Source organism: Notothenia rossii (assembly GCF_949606895.1).
Source record: "Notothenia rossii genome assembly, chromosome: 2".
In the NCBI taxonomy this organism is placed as follows: domain Eukaryota; kingdom Metazoa; phylum Chordata; class Actinopteri; order Perciformes; family Nototheniidae; genus Notothenia; species Notothenia rossii.
Window position 1 is genome coordinate 89,458,964 of NC_136904.1, and position 17,233 is coordinate 89,476,196.

Genomic DNA, 17,233 nt, shown 5'->3' on the forward strand with positions numbered 1-17,233 from the left:
CACCTAAAAGCTTCTATTTTTGAATTTTAGATTGACTGTTTAGAGTCAAACTCAAGTGTCTCGTGTGAGGCGAAATCAAATGTACAGTAGGACAGTAGGGTTCATTTAAACCATTTCTTATTTTGATTTAATACTGACTTCTACATCTGTCAATTGATTCATCTTCAAATAATTACTGTCCCTATGGGAAAAATCCCATTAAAAAAAATCCAATTTGCTACAAAGTCAGCTGTTAAAACCACTTCCTGTCGACAGATGAGAAACCCAGCTTGTGTGTGAGCTGTCAGCTGGAGGCTCATTAGCAGCGTCTCAGTAGTGCGAAGACTTTAAAGAATTTTCCTCCCTCTTCCTCCCTCTTCCTCCCTCTTCCTCCCCCTCCTCATGTCTTTCTTCTAAATCCCTGGCCGTTTCTCAATCGCGAGGAAACTGGCTTCCAAGCCAATATTTCAAGCATGCTACGTCATAGAGTGCCAGGACTTTTCCAATGTCCAGCATACTTGGAATTCTACCGAGCAATTTGGTAGCGAAAAATGTCGAGGCTGCACATGTGTAGACTCCGCGGTCTTAAAATCCCCACAATGCTTTGCGCGCGGACCAATTTCCCCAAATCTGTGGCGGAAAATGTAAGGCGGGGCCTCTCATATGACGCACACCTGCACACTTGCTCGCCTGTTCCACTCTTTGTTTTCCGAATGCCAGGAAGTATTCTTGCCTCGCCTCTGAAGGAAGTGACTCGGAAGACATATGCTACCAAGCGTCCTCGGCATTGAGAAACACCCACACTGACAGATAGTCTTCACTCACGTTGTACGCTGCGATGATCAGCTGAATGACGTTCTTAGAGTCCGTGTCCAGGATTTCTACCGTGGTTCCAGGTATGAGCGCAGTGAAGTTCTTTGAAAGGGAAAGAAGTCAAAGATAGTTACTCGCATGAAAGACAATTCACCTGTTAACATTATTAACAAATACATAAAGAATAAGATAACGGTAAGTTCACTTCTAACAACATTCCTCCATAAATACAAATCATTTGTTTCCAAACACTTAAGATGACTGACAGCTTGTAAAAAAAAAGTTTAAAAAATGTTGAATTATTTATTTATTCTTAAGAAAAATCCTGACATTTTTGAAGGATCATTGGATTTATTAAGACGAACAACCACTTCTATAACCCAAATAAAAAAATGGATATGCATTTATGTGTAAAGCAGAATCTAAACGTTGGAAAAATATGATTAGATGTTCAGATTTTTCGTATTTTGAAATGAGCCCGTCGTTAAACGTCATTGGCCATATAATAAATAGGAAAAGTATGGAAATCAAAGTACCTTGTAAATAACGTAGAGGCGTTTCGTGACGGCGAAGATGAGGAAGATGTTATTTTCGGCCAGTTTCTCTCCCAGCAGAGCCAGAGAGGGATAGTCCTGCGAGGAGAGATTGCAAGGCATTATGGGTATTTCCACAAACAGGAAGCTCACTACCGGATGCTCTTCTGACCCGTGTTGTGTTTACATTGCTCTGCTGGCTCTTTGACACCAGAGCTTCTTGTGGGTTCTTCATTTGATCTCTTTTCACTATCAGAGAGTCTGAGAGCGTTTCAGATCGCACTTTGAGACGTGGTTATCTTTATTGGATTCAATTCTTCGGTCCTCCTGAGAGACATTTTTATTTAAGACGGATGGGAAATAAACAAACTCCCAGTGATTTGTATCCATAACCAATGACATAGTTTTACTGAAAAAACTGAAATGGGACTTATGTAACACCACATGCTTAGAGTATGGAAGAAGAGGAACTCCAACAGCACTAAAGTGTAGGTTCTTTTGTCTAAAATTACGATTGATTGATTATAATAATATCTGCAGCCCACAAATGTTATAAGCCAATCATGAATATCTCTCTAAAACATAAGATAATACATTTGATTATATAAAATGATTGTGACCAAACTTATGTCTAATCTGTGGACTTTGAAAACAGTCTAAAATTAACTTTGGGGGAATCAAAGCTATGGGTAATTAGAAAATAGGACCAAATCGTGGACATTTATTTGTGTATCACTTCCTATATGAGGCCCAGTGTTTTCCCCAAACCATTGCAACTTGTGTCAGGCACAAAGAGACCGAGGGAAAGACAATCTTCTCCTTGTTATCCGGTCTTATTCAATTGTTTGTTTCGAGTGGACACAAAAATTCCCCCATTAAATGCGAGCGCAGTGCAGTTCACATGATGATGATGATACGTTTGATAGCATTAGTCCTCTGGCATCTCAGACTGTATGCACGTATCATGTGAGCAAAACTGATTTTGTGTGATTGTAATGCATCGGACAACAACATACTCCTGATCAGCATTATCACTCATATCAAAACCCACCTCTTCAACTCTGCTTATCCTTAAACCCGCCCCTCCCCCCTCTGAACCAACATCCTCCAGACTGCTTTTCCGATTTTGTTTTGTTTTTGTTTGTGTTTTTGTTCTTGTTTTGTTTGTCGACCTTACTCATAATGTAAAGCGTCTTTGGGTCTAGAAAAGCGCTATATAAATCCCATTTATTATTATTATTATTATAAATGTCAGATGGGAGAGTGAATAAGGACAGGGATTTAGACAAACACGGCTAATCTATTTGTATCTCTGTCTGCACGCTCTTCAGCTCTGTCGTTACAAGTCAACAGTCTATTCTGAGGGTTTTCTGGCGGCCTCCAGGTATAATGTGTGTACCGACTTCTCTCTGCTATTAATACACACATGTTCTTACTCAGGTTGACGGGTTGAATTAGAATTGATTTGAAGCTGAATTCACATTAGTAGTTCTTTGATATTGAACCAGATTAAGTGAAAATATCTGACATAAAACTTATTTAAATCAAGTTGTTTATGCTAAGGCTTAGAACCACGTGTAGCTATAAACTCACGAAATGTAAGTTTCTTATCATACAAGAAACCTCGTCATCTAAGAAGGAAGCTGCTCAAAGAGTGAGACATTACTCACTCTTTGAGTAAACATTGCTAATTCCAATGTCCATGTACAGCTGGAGTCTGTATGGAAAAGTACCTGAAGGTGTGTTAGACTCTGGCAATGTGTGACCCAGTGAACTACAGGCTTACGTTAGAGGATTTAAAGCTGCAGTGTGAATGTTCTGCTTTATGATATTGTTACGAGTTGATTGCTTCTGGGGATTAAATGTGATAAATAGTATAAAAGGAAATACATCCTGCTTAGATAAGACTGCTCCTCTTTTTGGGGATATGGCCAAAACCTCCTATCCGGATAATATAGTAATAGCTTATCCTCTAGGTCAGGGGTTCCCAACCTTTTTTCCCAAGAGCCCCCCCTGTGTTGCAACAGCGGTAATTAAAGTTTCAAAGTTTCAAAAATGCTACAACTACGGTCCCAAACTGGATGAATGTGAAGTATCTTGTTAAAGGAGGATGAAAGCGTAATTAAGGAGCACTATTGGAGTGACTTTGATGGTTATTGGACTCAGGATGAATTCATTTGGATTCCCGCTGTATGAAGAAATTAAAGGACGGCGGAAGTGGAAACAATTCACAAAGGGATTAAACTGTTTAAAACACATGCTCAAAGTAAGCCGGATTTTGCCGATGTGTTTATGTGGATTCAAAAGTCTTAGATAATCTACAAAATGGAGGAGACCGATCTGATCGGAGCAACTGACAAACAATCCAACTGAAACCGGCATGGACAATGACTATGTTTTAAAAATGCGCTTATCCAGACAAGCCTGGTTTGGACACTTTATGGGCAGAAGAAACATTTCTATTAAAGAAAGAATTATACATTTCTGTCTTTTTATGCCTTTAATAGCTACTAACTTGAATTTGTATTACAATTAATTAATCAATTATTTGTATATATGTTATTGTAATGTAGAGACAATGCTTTTAGTGACAATCATGTATTGCGTTACAATTATATGTTAAAAAAAAAAAAAAAAAAAAAAAAAGTCTAAATATGATATTTGGCCTCAAATGATCTGAGACCTGGCGCCCCCCAGGTTGGGAACCACTGTTCTAGGTAATTTCATCACTTGATGTATATCATGATATAAGCTGGGAGGCTGTGGCGCAGTGGACTAGTGCATTGGTGTTCGGATCAGGGGTCACAGGTTCAAACCCCACTGCAGTCAGCATGTCGTTGTGTCCCTGAGACACTTCACCCCAAATTGGTCCTGTGGGGATTTTCCACAGTATTGAGTATGGAAGTCGCTTTGGATAAAAGAGTCTAACATGTAATGTAATATGTTTTCGATAGTAAGTCGATAAATAATCAGTCTTTATGTAAAAACCACATGGTAAAGCCTACTTTTGCATACTCCTGTTTAAATTAAATAAATGAAAAATGACGAAACATTTGCGAGATTTCTAATTATAATATCTCTATAATTTAATCATTTCATTGAAGATATGACTTAATAATAATAATAATAATTGCACAGCTCTACTCTCAAGCTAACTGTAATGTTTAATTGTATCTACTAATTAGTCAGAATTATCCTGATGAGGTAGATTTAAAGAAATAAATCCATTTACCGCATAGACAACCAAATGATAAATATGATAATGTGAACATATATAAAAAGGATGGAAAAAGGAAAAACTCTCAAAAACTGAACTCCTCCTCACCATCTGTGTGGAGGCGCTGTACTCGTTCTTGTCGTTGAGGTGGCACTCCCCGTCGTGGGGCTGCACGAGGCCCCCCAGCCGTCCGTCCAGAGCCAGGTGAGGAACATCGTCTGTGGCGAACACCAGCAGGTGGTACGCCTCCTTCCTCCAGCCGATCTCCTCCTGAGAGAGACACAGCAGGTCAGGACCACGGAGTATAAAGAGAGCTGGATGCAGCGTGGGAGGCAGGACACGTCGTTTCTAGGGAAGTGGCTCAGTGGCGCATGAAGCCAAAATATGACTGACTCTCCAGAGCAAAAATACCTGCATCTGGACCCATAGAGCATGCACACCTGAGTTCTCATTAAGTCCCGCCTTTGATCTCCCGACTTTATCTCAGTCAAATTAAAGGAGAAAAAAAAACTCTGGATTCGGCTTTTAGCGCATTTTACAACTTTTAGACCCTAAGGAATAATACAACTAGTTGATTTAGTTAAAAAAAAAAAATCAGCTGATTTACAGATGTCTCTTTTCTAATGCAAGTCAATTGGAAAAAGTATTTTTGCGCCAAATTACGTTAAACAGACTGACACCGAAGTTGTAGTACCGCCGTTTGGCCAGTACGAACATTTGCTTCAACGACAGGCACACTTCCTGTCGGCTTGGTCAGGACTGTTGAGATCTCCACATTAAGTTGAATAATTAAAACGAAAGTTAATATAATCAATTATAATCAAATATAAGTTTAGAAGGCCTATTATAGTTTATGGGTGTCACTGATTAGCAGAGGGGAGACAGTTGTCATCACTTACAGCAGGCTGTCAACAGGGGGCCCCTGACTCAAATGAAAAGTACTGAAGCCCCAAAATGTGTTTAGGCCATACCATAGGAGAATATGTCTGGACATGTCCAGTCCTGCACACCAGAGGCCATGACCTTTATCTACATGGGTATGAGGTGTATCTTTGAGTTTTTTAATGTCCTTTTGTGCACCATAAAAGCACTAGCTGAGAGGGAGAAAGCTCCAGAGCGGGGCCCTGAATAATTTAAATGTCACAACTGAAGAGGGGCAGTTGAAGTTATAATTTAAATGTTACAACTGAAGAGGGCCAGTTGAAGTTATAATTTAAATGTTACAACTGAAGTGGGCCAGTTGAAGTTATCATTTAAATGTTACAACTGAAGAGAGCAGTTGAAGTTGGAATGTAAATGTTACAACTGAAGTGGGCCAGTTGAAGTTAGAATGTAAATGTTACAACTGAAGTGGGCCAGTTGAAGTTATCATTTAAATGTCACAACTGAAGAGGGACAGTTGAAGTTGGAATTTAAATGTCACAACTGAAGTGGGCCAGTTGAAGTTAGAATTTAAATGTCACAACTGAAGTGGGCCAGTTGAAGTTAGAATGTAAATGTTACAACTGAAGTGGGCCAGTTGAAGTTAGAATGTAAATGTCACAACTGAAGTGGGCCAGTTGAAGTTAGAATGTAAATGTCACAACTGAAGAGGGACAATTGAAGTTGGAATGTAAATGTCACAACTGAAGAGGGCCAGTTGAAGTTATAATTTAAATGTCACAACTGAAGAGGGCCAGTTGAAGTTATAATTTAAATGTCACAACTGAAGAGGGCCAGTTGAAGTTATAATTTAAATGTCACAACTGAAGAGGGCCAGTTGAAGTTATAATTTAAATGTCACAACTGAAGAGGGACAGTTGAAGTTATAATTTAAATGTCACAACTGAAGTGGGCCAGTCGAAGTTAGAATGTAAATGTCACAACTAAAGAGGGACAGTTGAAGTGAGAATTTAAATGTCACAACTTAAAAGGGACAGTTGAAGTTAGAATGTAAATGTCACAACTGAAGTGGGCCAGTTGAAGTTAGAATGTAAATGTTACAACTGAAGAGGGACAGTTGAAGTTAGAATTTAAATGTCACAACTGAAGTGGGCCAGTTGAAGTTATCATTTAAATGTTACAACTGAAGAGGGACAGTTGAAGTTAGAATTTAAATGTTACAACTGAAGTGGGCCAGTTGAAGTTAGAATTTAAATGTTACAACTGAAGTGGGACAGTTGAAGTTATAATTTAAATGTTACAACTGAAGTGGGCCAGTTGAAGTTAGAATTTAAATGTTACAACTGAAGAGGGACAGTTGAAGTTAGAATTTAAATGTCACAACTGAAGTGGGACAGTTGAAGTTGGAATTTAAATGTCACAACTGAAGTGGGCCAGTTGATGTTAGAATTTAAATGTCACAACTGAAGAGGGACAGTTGAAGTTGGAATGTAAATGTCACAACTGAAGAGGGCCAGTTGAAGTTAGAATTTAAATGTCACAACTGAAGAGGGACAGTTGAAGTTGGAATGTAAATGTCACAACTGAAGAGGGCCAGTTGAAGTTAGAATTTAAATGTCACAACTGAAGTGGGCCAGTTGAAGTTGGAATGTAAATGTCACAACTGAAGTGGGCCAGTTGAAGTTAGAATTTAAATGTCACAACTGAAGTGGGCCAGTTGAAGTTGGAATGTAAATGTCACAACTGAAGTGGGCCAGTTGAAGTTGGAATGTAAATGTCACAACTGAAGTGGGCCAGTTGAAGTTAGAATGTAAATGTCACAACTGAAGAGGGACAGTTGAAGTTAGAATTTAAATGTCACAACTGAAGAGGGACAGTTGAAGTTATAATTTAAATGTCACAACTGAAGTGGGCCAGTTGAAGTTAGAATTTAAATGTCACAACTGAAGAGGGCCAGTTGAAGTTAGAATTTAAATGTCACAACTGAAGAGGGACAGTTGATGTTAGAATTTAAATGTCACAACTGAAGAGGGACAGTTGAAGTTGGAATGTAAATGTCACAACTGAAGAGGGCCAGTTGAAGTTAGAATTTAAATGTCACAACTGAAGAGGGACAGTTGAAGTTGGAATGTAAATGTCACAACTGAAGAGGGCCAGTTGAAGTTAGAATTTAAATGTCACAACTGAAGAGGGCCAGTTGAAGTTAGAATTTAAATGTCACAACTGAAGAGGGACAGTTGAAGTTATAATTTAAATGTCACAACTGAAGTGGGCCAGTTGAAGTTGGAATGTAAATGTCACAACTGAAGTGGGCCAGTTGAAGTTAGAATTTAAATGTCACAACTGAAGTGGGCCAGTTGAAGTTGGAATGTAAATGTCACAACTGAAGTGGGCCAGTTGAAGTTAGAATTTAAATGTCACAACTGAAGTGGGCCAGTTGAAGTTGGAATGTAAATGTCACAACTGAAGAGGGACAGTTGAAGTTGGAATGTAAATGTCACAACTGAAGAGGGACAGTTGAAGTTAGAATTTAAATGTCACAACTGAAGTGGGACAGTTGAAGTTATAATTTAAATGTTACAACTGAAGTGGGCCAGTTGAAGTTAGAATTTAAATGTTACAACTGAAGAGGGACAGTTGAAGTTAGAATTTAAATGTCACAACTGAAGTGGGACAGTTGAAGTTGGAATTTAAATGTCACAACTGAAGTGGGCCAGTTGATGTTAGAATTTAAATGTCACAACTGAAGAGGGACAGTTGAAGTTGGAATGTAAATGTCACAACTGAAGAGGGCCAGTTGAAGTTAGAATTTAAATGTCACAACTGAAGAGGGACAGTTGAAGTTGGAATGTAAATGTCACAACTGAAGAGGGCCAGTTGAAGTTAGAATTTAAATGTCACAACTGAAGTGGGCCAGTTGAAGTTGGAATGTAAATGTCACAACTGAAGTGGGCCAGTTGAAGTTAGAATTTAAATGTCACAACTGAAGTGGGCCAGTTGAAGTTGGAATGTAAATGTCACAACTGAAGTGGGCCAGTTGAAGTTGGAATGTAAATGTCACAACTGAAGAGGGACAGTTGAAGTTGGAATGTAAATGTCACAACTAAAGAGGGGCAGTTGAAGAGAGAGTGACACAATAAAATAAGAAATGTAAAACTGTGAATTGAGGTTTCACATTAGTAATTGACCACAGCATGATATGTAAACTTACATAGACTCAATAACTTCTGTTAGGTCAATTAGTTGGTCTGAGTAATTGCCGTAATAAATTAACAGGCCTCCCGACTCCAACAGGACTCAGAAGAAAATATTGTATTTCCTTCTTCATGTGCCAGAGGGTTCATCTAATCTTATAAGAGAGTGTTTTTATACTGTGGTTTTCTACTTTTACTAGAAGATCTGAGTACTTCGTCCACCTCTGTGTACAGATGACAGAAGCAACATATCAACACATAACATTGATTTATATTTTAGGTAAGCCTCCATATTTAACCAAGAACTCAATATAGGTTTCCCACTGATCCACACACACTGAAACAGCAGCCAGAGCTGTCTGCCACAGGCCCCCTGCATTATCAACAGGAAACAACAGTGCTGACTAATGCACGCCACTACAGAAACACGACATGAAGCCATGGAGGAGAGGGGTTATAATGTCTTGTCTATTATTTGGCTGGTTCTACAACATTTGAGGCAAATAGTGTTGTTATTAATAAAAATAGGTTAATATAATATTGTATAATACTTTGAAAAGAGACACTGTGAACTTTAACTCTTCTTACTTTAAGAACATTTTGCGTTTTACTCGTGTACACCTATTTAACTCAGGACTTATACAAAAAACACAGTATTTCTACTTTGACCTATGTAATGTCTCATTAATTAAACACTTGTCTCCGTTTCACACAATGCAACTACTTAATGTTTATTTTAACTCATGATCAACTTGACATTAAACTGCTGACCATACCTACACTATCAAACATAAACAAGGATGAATGAGTCTCGGGGAGGGACTAAGCCCCGCCCCCTGAGCAGCCAAGGTTTGAAACAGTGCGGCAGGAGTAAATTACAAGGCAGGAGCCGCTCGGAGGAAGTCATTCTCTTCCTGTAGTAAACAATTAAATTGGCAGAGGACAGTTCTGACTCGTCCTCATGTTTAACCAGCTGCAGGAGACGGCCCTTCCTGTCTACCCCCCACCCCCCACCCCTTGTGCTTTTAATTAACAAGCAAACAGGCCAGACGCTTGTCACGGGGGTATCTTCCCCTCAATGCAGCCGAGTCAGGGGGGGGGTTACGTAAGATAACAGTGGATGCAAGGCAGTCTTTGAATTGCTCATATCTTACGCTGTGACTTTCATTCATGTATTTTATACCTGTGTTATTCTAGCTTTTTAAATTCTCTTAGCTTCTTAATGACTGTTTTTAAATGTCAATGAACTTGTATCGCTAAAAGAGAAAAGATAGAGTTTGTCATAAATTGCCATGTTGTCGTATATTCATTGAACTACGTTTTGGAATATTTATATTTGGTGTAAATCTAGTCTTTATTCTTTTTTAATGTTAAATAGTTTATATTCATGTTTTCTTTTTTATAATTGTTATATTTTTGACCCTCTCTTACCACTTATAGTAATAATAATAATAATAATAATAATAATAATAATAATAATAGATTACATTTGTATAGCGCCTTTCAAGGGACCCAAGACCGCTTTACATGGTGAACAAACAAACAAACAAACAAACAACAAACAAACAAACGGGGCAAATAATAAAGTAGAAAATGTAATAAATAGCAGTAGGAGTGGAAGCAGGGGGACTGTGATGGGTTAGGGGTCAAAGGCCATGGTGAAAAGGTGAGTTTTTAATGATGATTTATTTCCTTATGTTGTTCATGTTTACACCACAAAGCAAATTCCTTGTTTGTGTCGACGCGCCTGGCAATAAATTCAGATTCAGATTCTAAAGACTTCCTCACCTTACAAACGGCGGCCTGCAGGATGGCGTCGAACCCGCCCTCCGGAGCGTCGCGGTTGCGAGACACCATCTGCTTCTGCACCTCCTGGTTGAAGCGGTCCACTTTGTCCGTCAGCGAGAGGATGTGGCGGAAACCGAAGGTGGGGACGCAGTTTGGGAACAGTTTGTATCTGTGGGGGGTTAGAGATGAAAGGTCACCTATCATGCAAAATCATCTTCTTCATGTCTCCTCTACATCAACATGTGTCCCCTCTTCTTCATGTCTCTTCTACATCAACATGTGTCCCCTCTGTGTAAAGAGACTCTGAAAGTTTCAGGAACAAAGATTCTCTCTCTTTTTGTCCTGATCCAGTTCTATAAAAATCTGTCTGAAAATGAGCTGATCAGATTTCGGCCACTTTGTGATGTCATAACGATTTGTTGACTTGTGTAACCATTAGCCAATCACCAAACAAGGTAACCCACCCCCCCCTCCTTATCACCTGAATCTCCTCCTAGAGCACCATTGAGTTCTTTTTAACCAGATGTCTCTCAGAGGGGCGTGGGGAGGGGCTCCTTATTTTCATCGAAAGTATTAGACAGAGAATCAGCACTTTGGAAACAGGGCTGAAACAGAGGGGATTATGGGTAATGCTGCAATGATCTGTTTGGTGTTTGGAGCCAATCAGAGACATGTTTTGTATATATCTGAGACCTGTAATATATTGATGATATACCCTAATTTTCGGACTATAAGCCGCACCTGAATATAAGCCGCAGCAGCGGCATACCACTCTCGGTTCCACTTTTACTTTTGCGCGCTACCTGTCTCACTCTTTTCCGGCCTCCAGCTTTTCCTGCTGGAACCCGCCGCTTAAAGGTGGGGGTCCGCGGACCGGCCATAGAGCCCATAGAGTTAAAGGTGTTGGCCGTTAGCTGTAAAAATCCATAGATTAGCCGCACCGTTATATAAGCCGCAGCGTCAAAAAATAGGGAAAAAGGCGCGGCTTATAGTCCGAAAATTACGGTATACTATATATTTATCTACTGTAAAAACACAATGAAGCGAACTTGATTTAAGCACATTTCATGTAAAATATGCTTAAATCTAAGCAGCATTTTTTTTAAAGGGGTGACTTTTGGGTAATTTTTCTTTGATATTGGCTTAAAAAAAGCGTTTTAATTCATACTGTTTCCTTATTGCCAACCCTGATCCCTGTAACTGCAAGTTTATGTAATTGTAGTGAAATGTTCTCAACCAACTTGTAAATAAAGAATTGCAAAAAATTCAAATGAAATCTGACATTTTGACAGACTTTTGACACAGGCAATCAAAGTAAAGTATTCTCAAATAGTATTGCGATTACTTTTTACTGATATTGCAATTAGAATATAACACATTCATATTGGACGGAATAATTATTATTTTTGTCGATTCCAATACAAATATATGGTATGATTCTAAATTTGCAAGAATAAAAATAAGAAAAACGTTTTTTATCCTAAGTCTGAATATCATTTGCAGGACATCTATCTCTGAGGCACCAACAGTACTTCATTCTGAATGATGTTTTGACACATTTTGCATTTTTCAAATACCCCACCTCCTGTGATTCATATATGGCACAAGTCCATACGAAACTCAGACTCATTGTTGAGCTCTATTCTTACATAAACAGGATGAACACACACACACACACACACACACACACACACACACACACACACACACACACACACACACACACACACACACACACACACACACACACACACACACACACACACACACACACACACACACACACACACACACACACACACACACACACACACACACACACACACACACACACACACACACACACACACACACACACACACACACACACACACACACACACACACACACACACACACACACACACACACACACACACACACACACACACACACACACACACACACACACACACACACACACACACACACACACACACACACACACACACACACACACACAGAGAGAGAGAGAGAACCAGAAGCCATAGCCTAGATGTGAAGTGATGCGCGATGCAGAGCGCTCTCAGCTCCGGGGCAAACATGGTGCTCTGCAGCTTCTGTCACTTTGCCCTCATCGAGCCAGCTTCCCTCTGCTTTAATCAAATATGAAGAATCTCCCATCCCTGCAACTGAAGGATATCCAACCGTGCATGTTTCATGAGTGTGAAAAAATAGAACGAGTGGGTTTGAGTCAATTTTTACTTCACTTTCATCTCCTGACAGAGCGCCTCTTCAGTCACACGCAGGCTCCTTGCTTCATTTACATTCACGCTTTAACCCTCCTGTCGTGTTCGTTCCTCCGCCCTTACTTTGGGGTTCATTTCTCCGCCCTTACTTTGGGGTTCGTTCCTCCGCCCTTACTTTGGGGTTCGTTTCTCCGCCCTTACTTTGGGGTTCGTTTCTCCGCCCTTACTTTGGGGTTCATTTCTCCGCCCTTACTTTGGGGTTCAATTTGACCGGTCTGTTTTAACTGCTCTTAATTTAACACAAAAAAACATGAATCATCACCAAATTAGTTTAACCCCGTTTTAAGCTGTAAACTATTTCTCAGACTACTGGTTTACACGTATAACTGCAGTGAACATACAAAGAATAAACACTGACTTTATAATTAAAATAACTTTCTTTGATTTGTGGGTTTGTAATATCTGATGGATGAACATTGTCGAGGGTTACCTATTCATTTACGTGTGGCGAACATCATAGGTGTTACAAAGTTATATGTAAATTTCCCCTCTGCTGGACGAATACAGGTATTCTGATATGTTTAAATGCCTACTGTGGAGGATATCATAAGGGCTTTTAGGCAATCAAATGTAAAACATAATATTTGTGATTGATGAAAGTAGAATATCGGTCACATTTGACCCGAACGTGACAGGAGGGTTCAATCCTGCAGCCGCTACTCACCCATTGCACGGATTCTCCTGGTACTTGGGAGCAGTGTAGGAGAAGGGCGACATGTTTTTGTCCACGAAGGAGCCGAAGCCCAGCCTGAAGTTGCTGGTGAGCTTTCCCATCTCCAGGGCCAGCTTGGTGCCCAGGTTACGGATGGTCTCCAGGTCGTCTTTCATGGAGAGAGAGAGGTCCATCAGGTAGTAGAGATCCACCGGGTAATCCTCCACCTGCCGCACCTGCAGCTCAAACCACGTCTGGTCTCCTGGAGGGGCCGAGGAGAGAAGCTGTGAGCTGGGTTACTCACACTAACACTTAAAGGGGTGCTTAATCCAAACGAGAAAGGTTGTTTTCATGCCTCCAGGGAGAAAGAACAATCCAAAAACTATAGAATCATCTTGACGAATTGAAGTAAATGAGGGCAGCAGTAAACAACAGGGAACCTTTATCAAAACATTTATTTACAAACCGTCTCATTTATCCAGGCCCATGCATACTACTTTACAAACACATGCATATGACTAAAACCGGATTATTTAAAACACTGCTAGTGAGTCTCATGCTTTTGCAGGCGTGATGCTCTGTGTTCATAAAGTCAGCTTCTATTATAAAATGCATGAAATTATAAAAATAGTGAGCATGCCACTGAAAACACAAGACTTGGATGACATTGCACGAGTGTTGTGATAGTTTGTAAACAGATGTTTCGATAAAGTTTGCTATTTTAAAACCTGGCCGCCATTTACTTTAATTCATTCAGACTTTCCTCAGATTTTGGATTCTTCTTTAAAAAAGTTTCAAGGTGGTCATTCATTCATAAACATACGGTCTTTTGGTGGGTGAGGAATTCCTTTAAGACTCGAGGAAAGAAGCTTTGTATGATTCATTATGTGACTTTTCTTAACCAAACCTTCTCTCCGGCGTGTGCACTCTAAAGTCTATCTTTACCTGGCCGCAGGCTGAGGGAGAGTTTCTGAGGCTGAATCTGAACCACGTCGTTCTGGGTCCACCCGGACCCTTTGGAGCTCAGAGGCATGTTGTGCAGCACCGAGACGCTGCTGGTGGGGTACTCGATGAACCGAGCGTCACAGCCTCTCTTCTGCAGGTTCTGACTGAAATCACAGCGTGTCAGAGTCCGCCCCCTCCCAAACGCCTGAAGGATGGAGAGGAAACAAACCTTACGTTATTGACAGTGGTGGGAAACATAATGATACAAGTGGCCTACAATCATTGTTTGACCTCCAGAGATGGCAAAAGTACACACATCCTTTACTCAAGTAGAAGTACAGATACTCATGTTTAAAAATACTCTGGTGAAAGTAGAAGTACTGACTAAACTTCTTTACTCAAGTCAAAGTAAAGAGGCTTTGAAATGTACTTCAGTAAAAAGTACCCATAACTAGCAGCTGTTTTAAAGAGTACCTGACCTCCCTTTATATTAATAGAACAATAATGTCATTGTTAGCTAATGAATGTTTCCATGGTGACCAACGGCAACATGACAACGTTTTCATTGGTCCCTCTTCTTTAGAGAAGACCAGGAAATGATGGATACACGGATCGTGTTCAAATCAATAGGCACGCAATGACTCTAAATAATAATGATCACGCCACCAAACACACATTCAAACTAAAGGAACCAGCCTGTTTGGAAAATGTGAGAAGTAGAAAGTACAGGTATTTGAGTTCAACATGTAAGAAGTAGAAAGTACAGGTATTTGAGTTCAACATGTAAGAAGTAGAAAGTACAGGTATTTGAGTTCAACATGTAAGAAGTAGAAAGTACAGGTATTTGTGTTCAACATGTAAGAAGTCAAAGTAAAAAGTCGTCAGAAAAATAAGTAGTGGAGTAAAGTACTGATACCAGAAAAATGTAACAGTACACGAAAAAGTACAGTTACGAAGTATTTGTACTCCACTACTTCCCACCTCTGTTGACCTCTGTGGAAACTATACCTGCACAGTGTTTAAATCATGAGAACAATAAGGTACCTCTTGTGCGCACCAGGCGCAACTGCGGTGAATCAGGAGGCATTCTTCACAGGAAGTAGCGCTGCCACCCATACACATGTTAAGACCTGAAGAAAATCAGAGACAGGGAGGGTTACAGTACAAATAAATAACTGGAAAAAAAATCATTAATGTAGTTCTAATGGGACTTAAAGTTAGGGACCAGAAAACAGACCTGCTGGACTCCTTGTGAAATGTATGGTTTTCAATAGCAGTGCGTCTGTTTATTCAGCTCTATGGTAATGTTAGTTGTAATGATTTGTTCTTATGGTATGTCCAATTGAAGTGACATCAATGTAATGACATCTCTCAGTAAAAATGCAGTTCAATAAAACTAACAGCAGCCAGAAAAACAAACCAGTGATCGGACTCAGTGCCAACAACAGTTAAACATTAGAATACTCACAAAGGAAGTTTGCATGGCATTGCAAGTGAGGTTTTCAGGTCAGTCAGTTTAAAGAGTGTTGACATTTTCAAAAGTGTCATCTTACTTTGAACTAAAGGCCTATAGGGACCTTGTGTTTTTGCTAAATTTCATTTGGTCAATTTATGCAGCTTAAATGCACATACAAAAATGTTTTAACCCAGAATTAGAGATATTTTTGAAGGCATTCATTATATTGCCCAATTATCATTGAATTCACACACTGAAAATTAAAGAATCTAAATGATTTGTTAAATATTCCTAAAAAGTCCCAAACAGAAATCTATAAACCCCTTCTTTTTCATATATCTGCTTTAAATGTATTCATCATCTTTTCATATTGTGCTTTAAATCTATCTTCCTGAAGGACTGAGTTAGGCACAGTGCAAGTCCATCATATGTTCTGATGAAAGAGGGTATTAATGATATTTTCTCAGAGCCATGGCTGCACTGTAAACAAACACCCAAATGTTGACTCTCCTGCATGTGGCTCCAGTTTACAGTAGCTACTCTCCCTGTGTGTGCCCCAAACACTGACCCACTGTGTGATTTTTCTACACAAACAGGCTCGATAGAAGATAATTTATTGCAAAGGCAGACAATCCCGCTTTGTCCTACCTCTGGCAGTGTGCAGAAATGTTTCCAGAAGCATGCAGCACACAGCCACTCTCCATATCCACGTCCCCGGGCTCCACATGGTGTCAGTCGGCGTATTGTCGAAATACCAGATTTGTGTGTCTATTCGCTGCTGACACCGGTAATTACTTTACCATCAGCCCTCTCATTGGATTAACTCCTCTTTATTTGTGCAAACCTCCACAGTAAAGTGTGCTTTTAGACCATCTCAGCCCCTCTACAGCGCGTTGTCTGGGCTCACAGTGCTGTATCCGCGTAAAGGCATGGAGCCTCTACCATTGTTTTAGATTGTGCAGAAAGGGAGCGCTCCTCGCAGTCCTGTTGATCCTGAGGTTCTGTTGTTGGACTTCTCCACAGCAGATTTCCACGTCCTAATGACTACTTCACCCATAGCTGACAGCAACTCCACAACTTCTCAATGGATTTCATGGCGCTCCTCGGTACCACACGGTGGAATTATGCGCAAAAAAAGGTATATAGGAAACAAAAAAGGCCACACAAAGATAAATTAATGCACACAACTCCAGCAGCGGGTTTCTGCTCCAGGTTTCAGTGTTGCCTTTGCGGTTGGTCCGGTTTGTGTCCCAGCTGGAATCTCCGCCCATTCCCTAGCAGGGATTATATTAACCCCTCCGCTGCTGGTTGAACAGTTGGCACCACACTGTGGTTTAAAACCCGACAGGAGGCAGAGGAGCTGCGGACACCTAGTGGTGGATCCTGGGGAATCATCCAGGAACTGTGCCCCTTTTCCACCAAACCGGTTCCAGGGCGAGATTCCAGAGGTAAAATACATACTTTAAATTAAAGGTCACCTATGCAAA

General features: G+C 40.1%; 1 protein-coding gene across 1 annotated transcript in view; it reads right to left on the bottom strand.

Moving 5' to 3' along the window:
• The window catches only part of itgb5 (integrin, beta 5), a 53,331-nt gene extending 36,325 nt beyond the window's left edge, over window positions 1-17,006 (bottom strand). The window contains exons 1-8 of the mRNA XM_079665824.1: window positions 16,395-17,006; window positions 15,335-15,420; window positions 14,291-14,495; window positions 13,358-13,607; window positions 10,407-10,575; window positions 4,651-4,812; window positions 1,329-1,424; window positions 752-894 (exon numbers count right to left, since the gene is read on the bottom strand). Coding sequence (XP_079521950.1) covers window positions 752-894; window positions 1,329-1,424; window positions 4,651-4,812; window positions 10,407-10,575; window positions 13,358-13,607; window positions 14,291-14,495; window positions 15,335-15,420; window positions 16,395-16,473 — 1,190 coding nt within the window. The 5' untranslated portion in view covers window positions 16,474-17,006. The remainder of the gene's footprint in view (window positions 1-751; window positions 895-1,328; window positions 1,425-4,650; window positions 4,813-10,406; window positions 10,576-13,357; window positions 13,608-14,290; window positions 14,496-15,334; window positions 15,421-16,394) is intronic.
• Window positions 17,007-17,233: the final 227 nt, after the last annotated feature.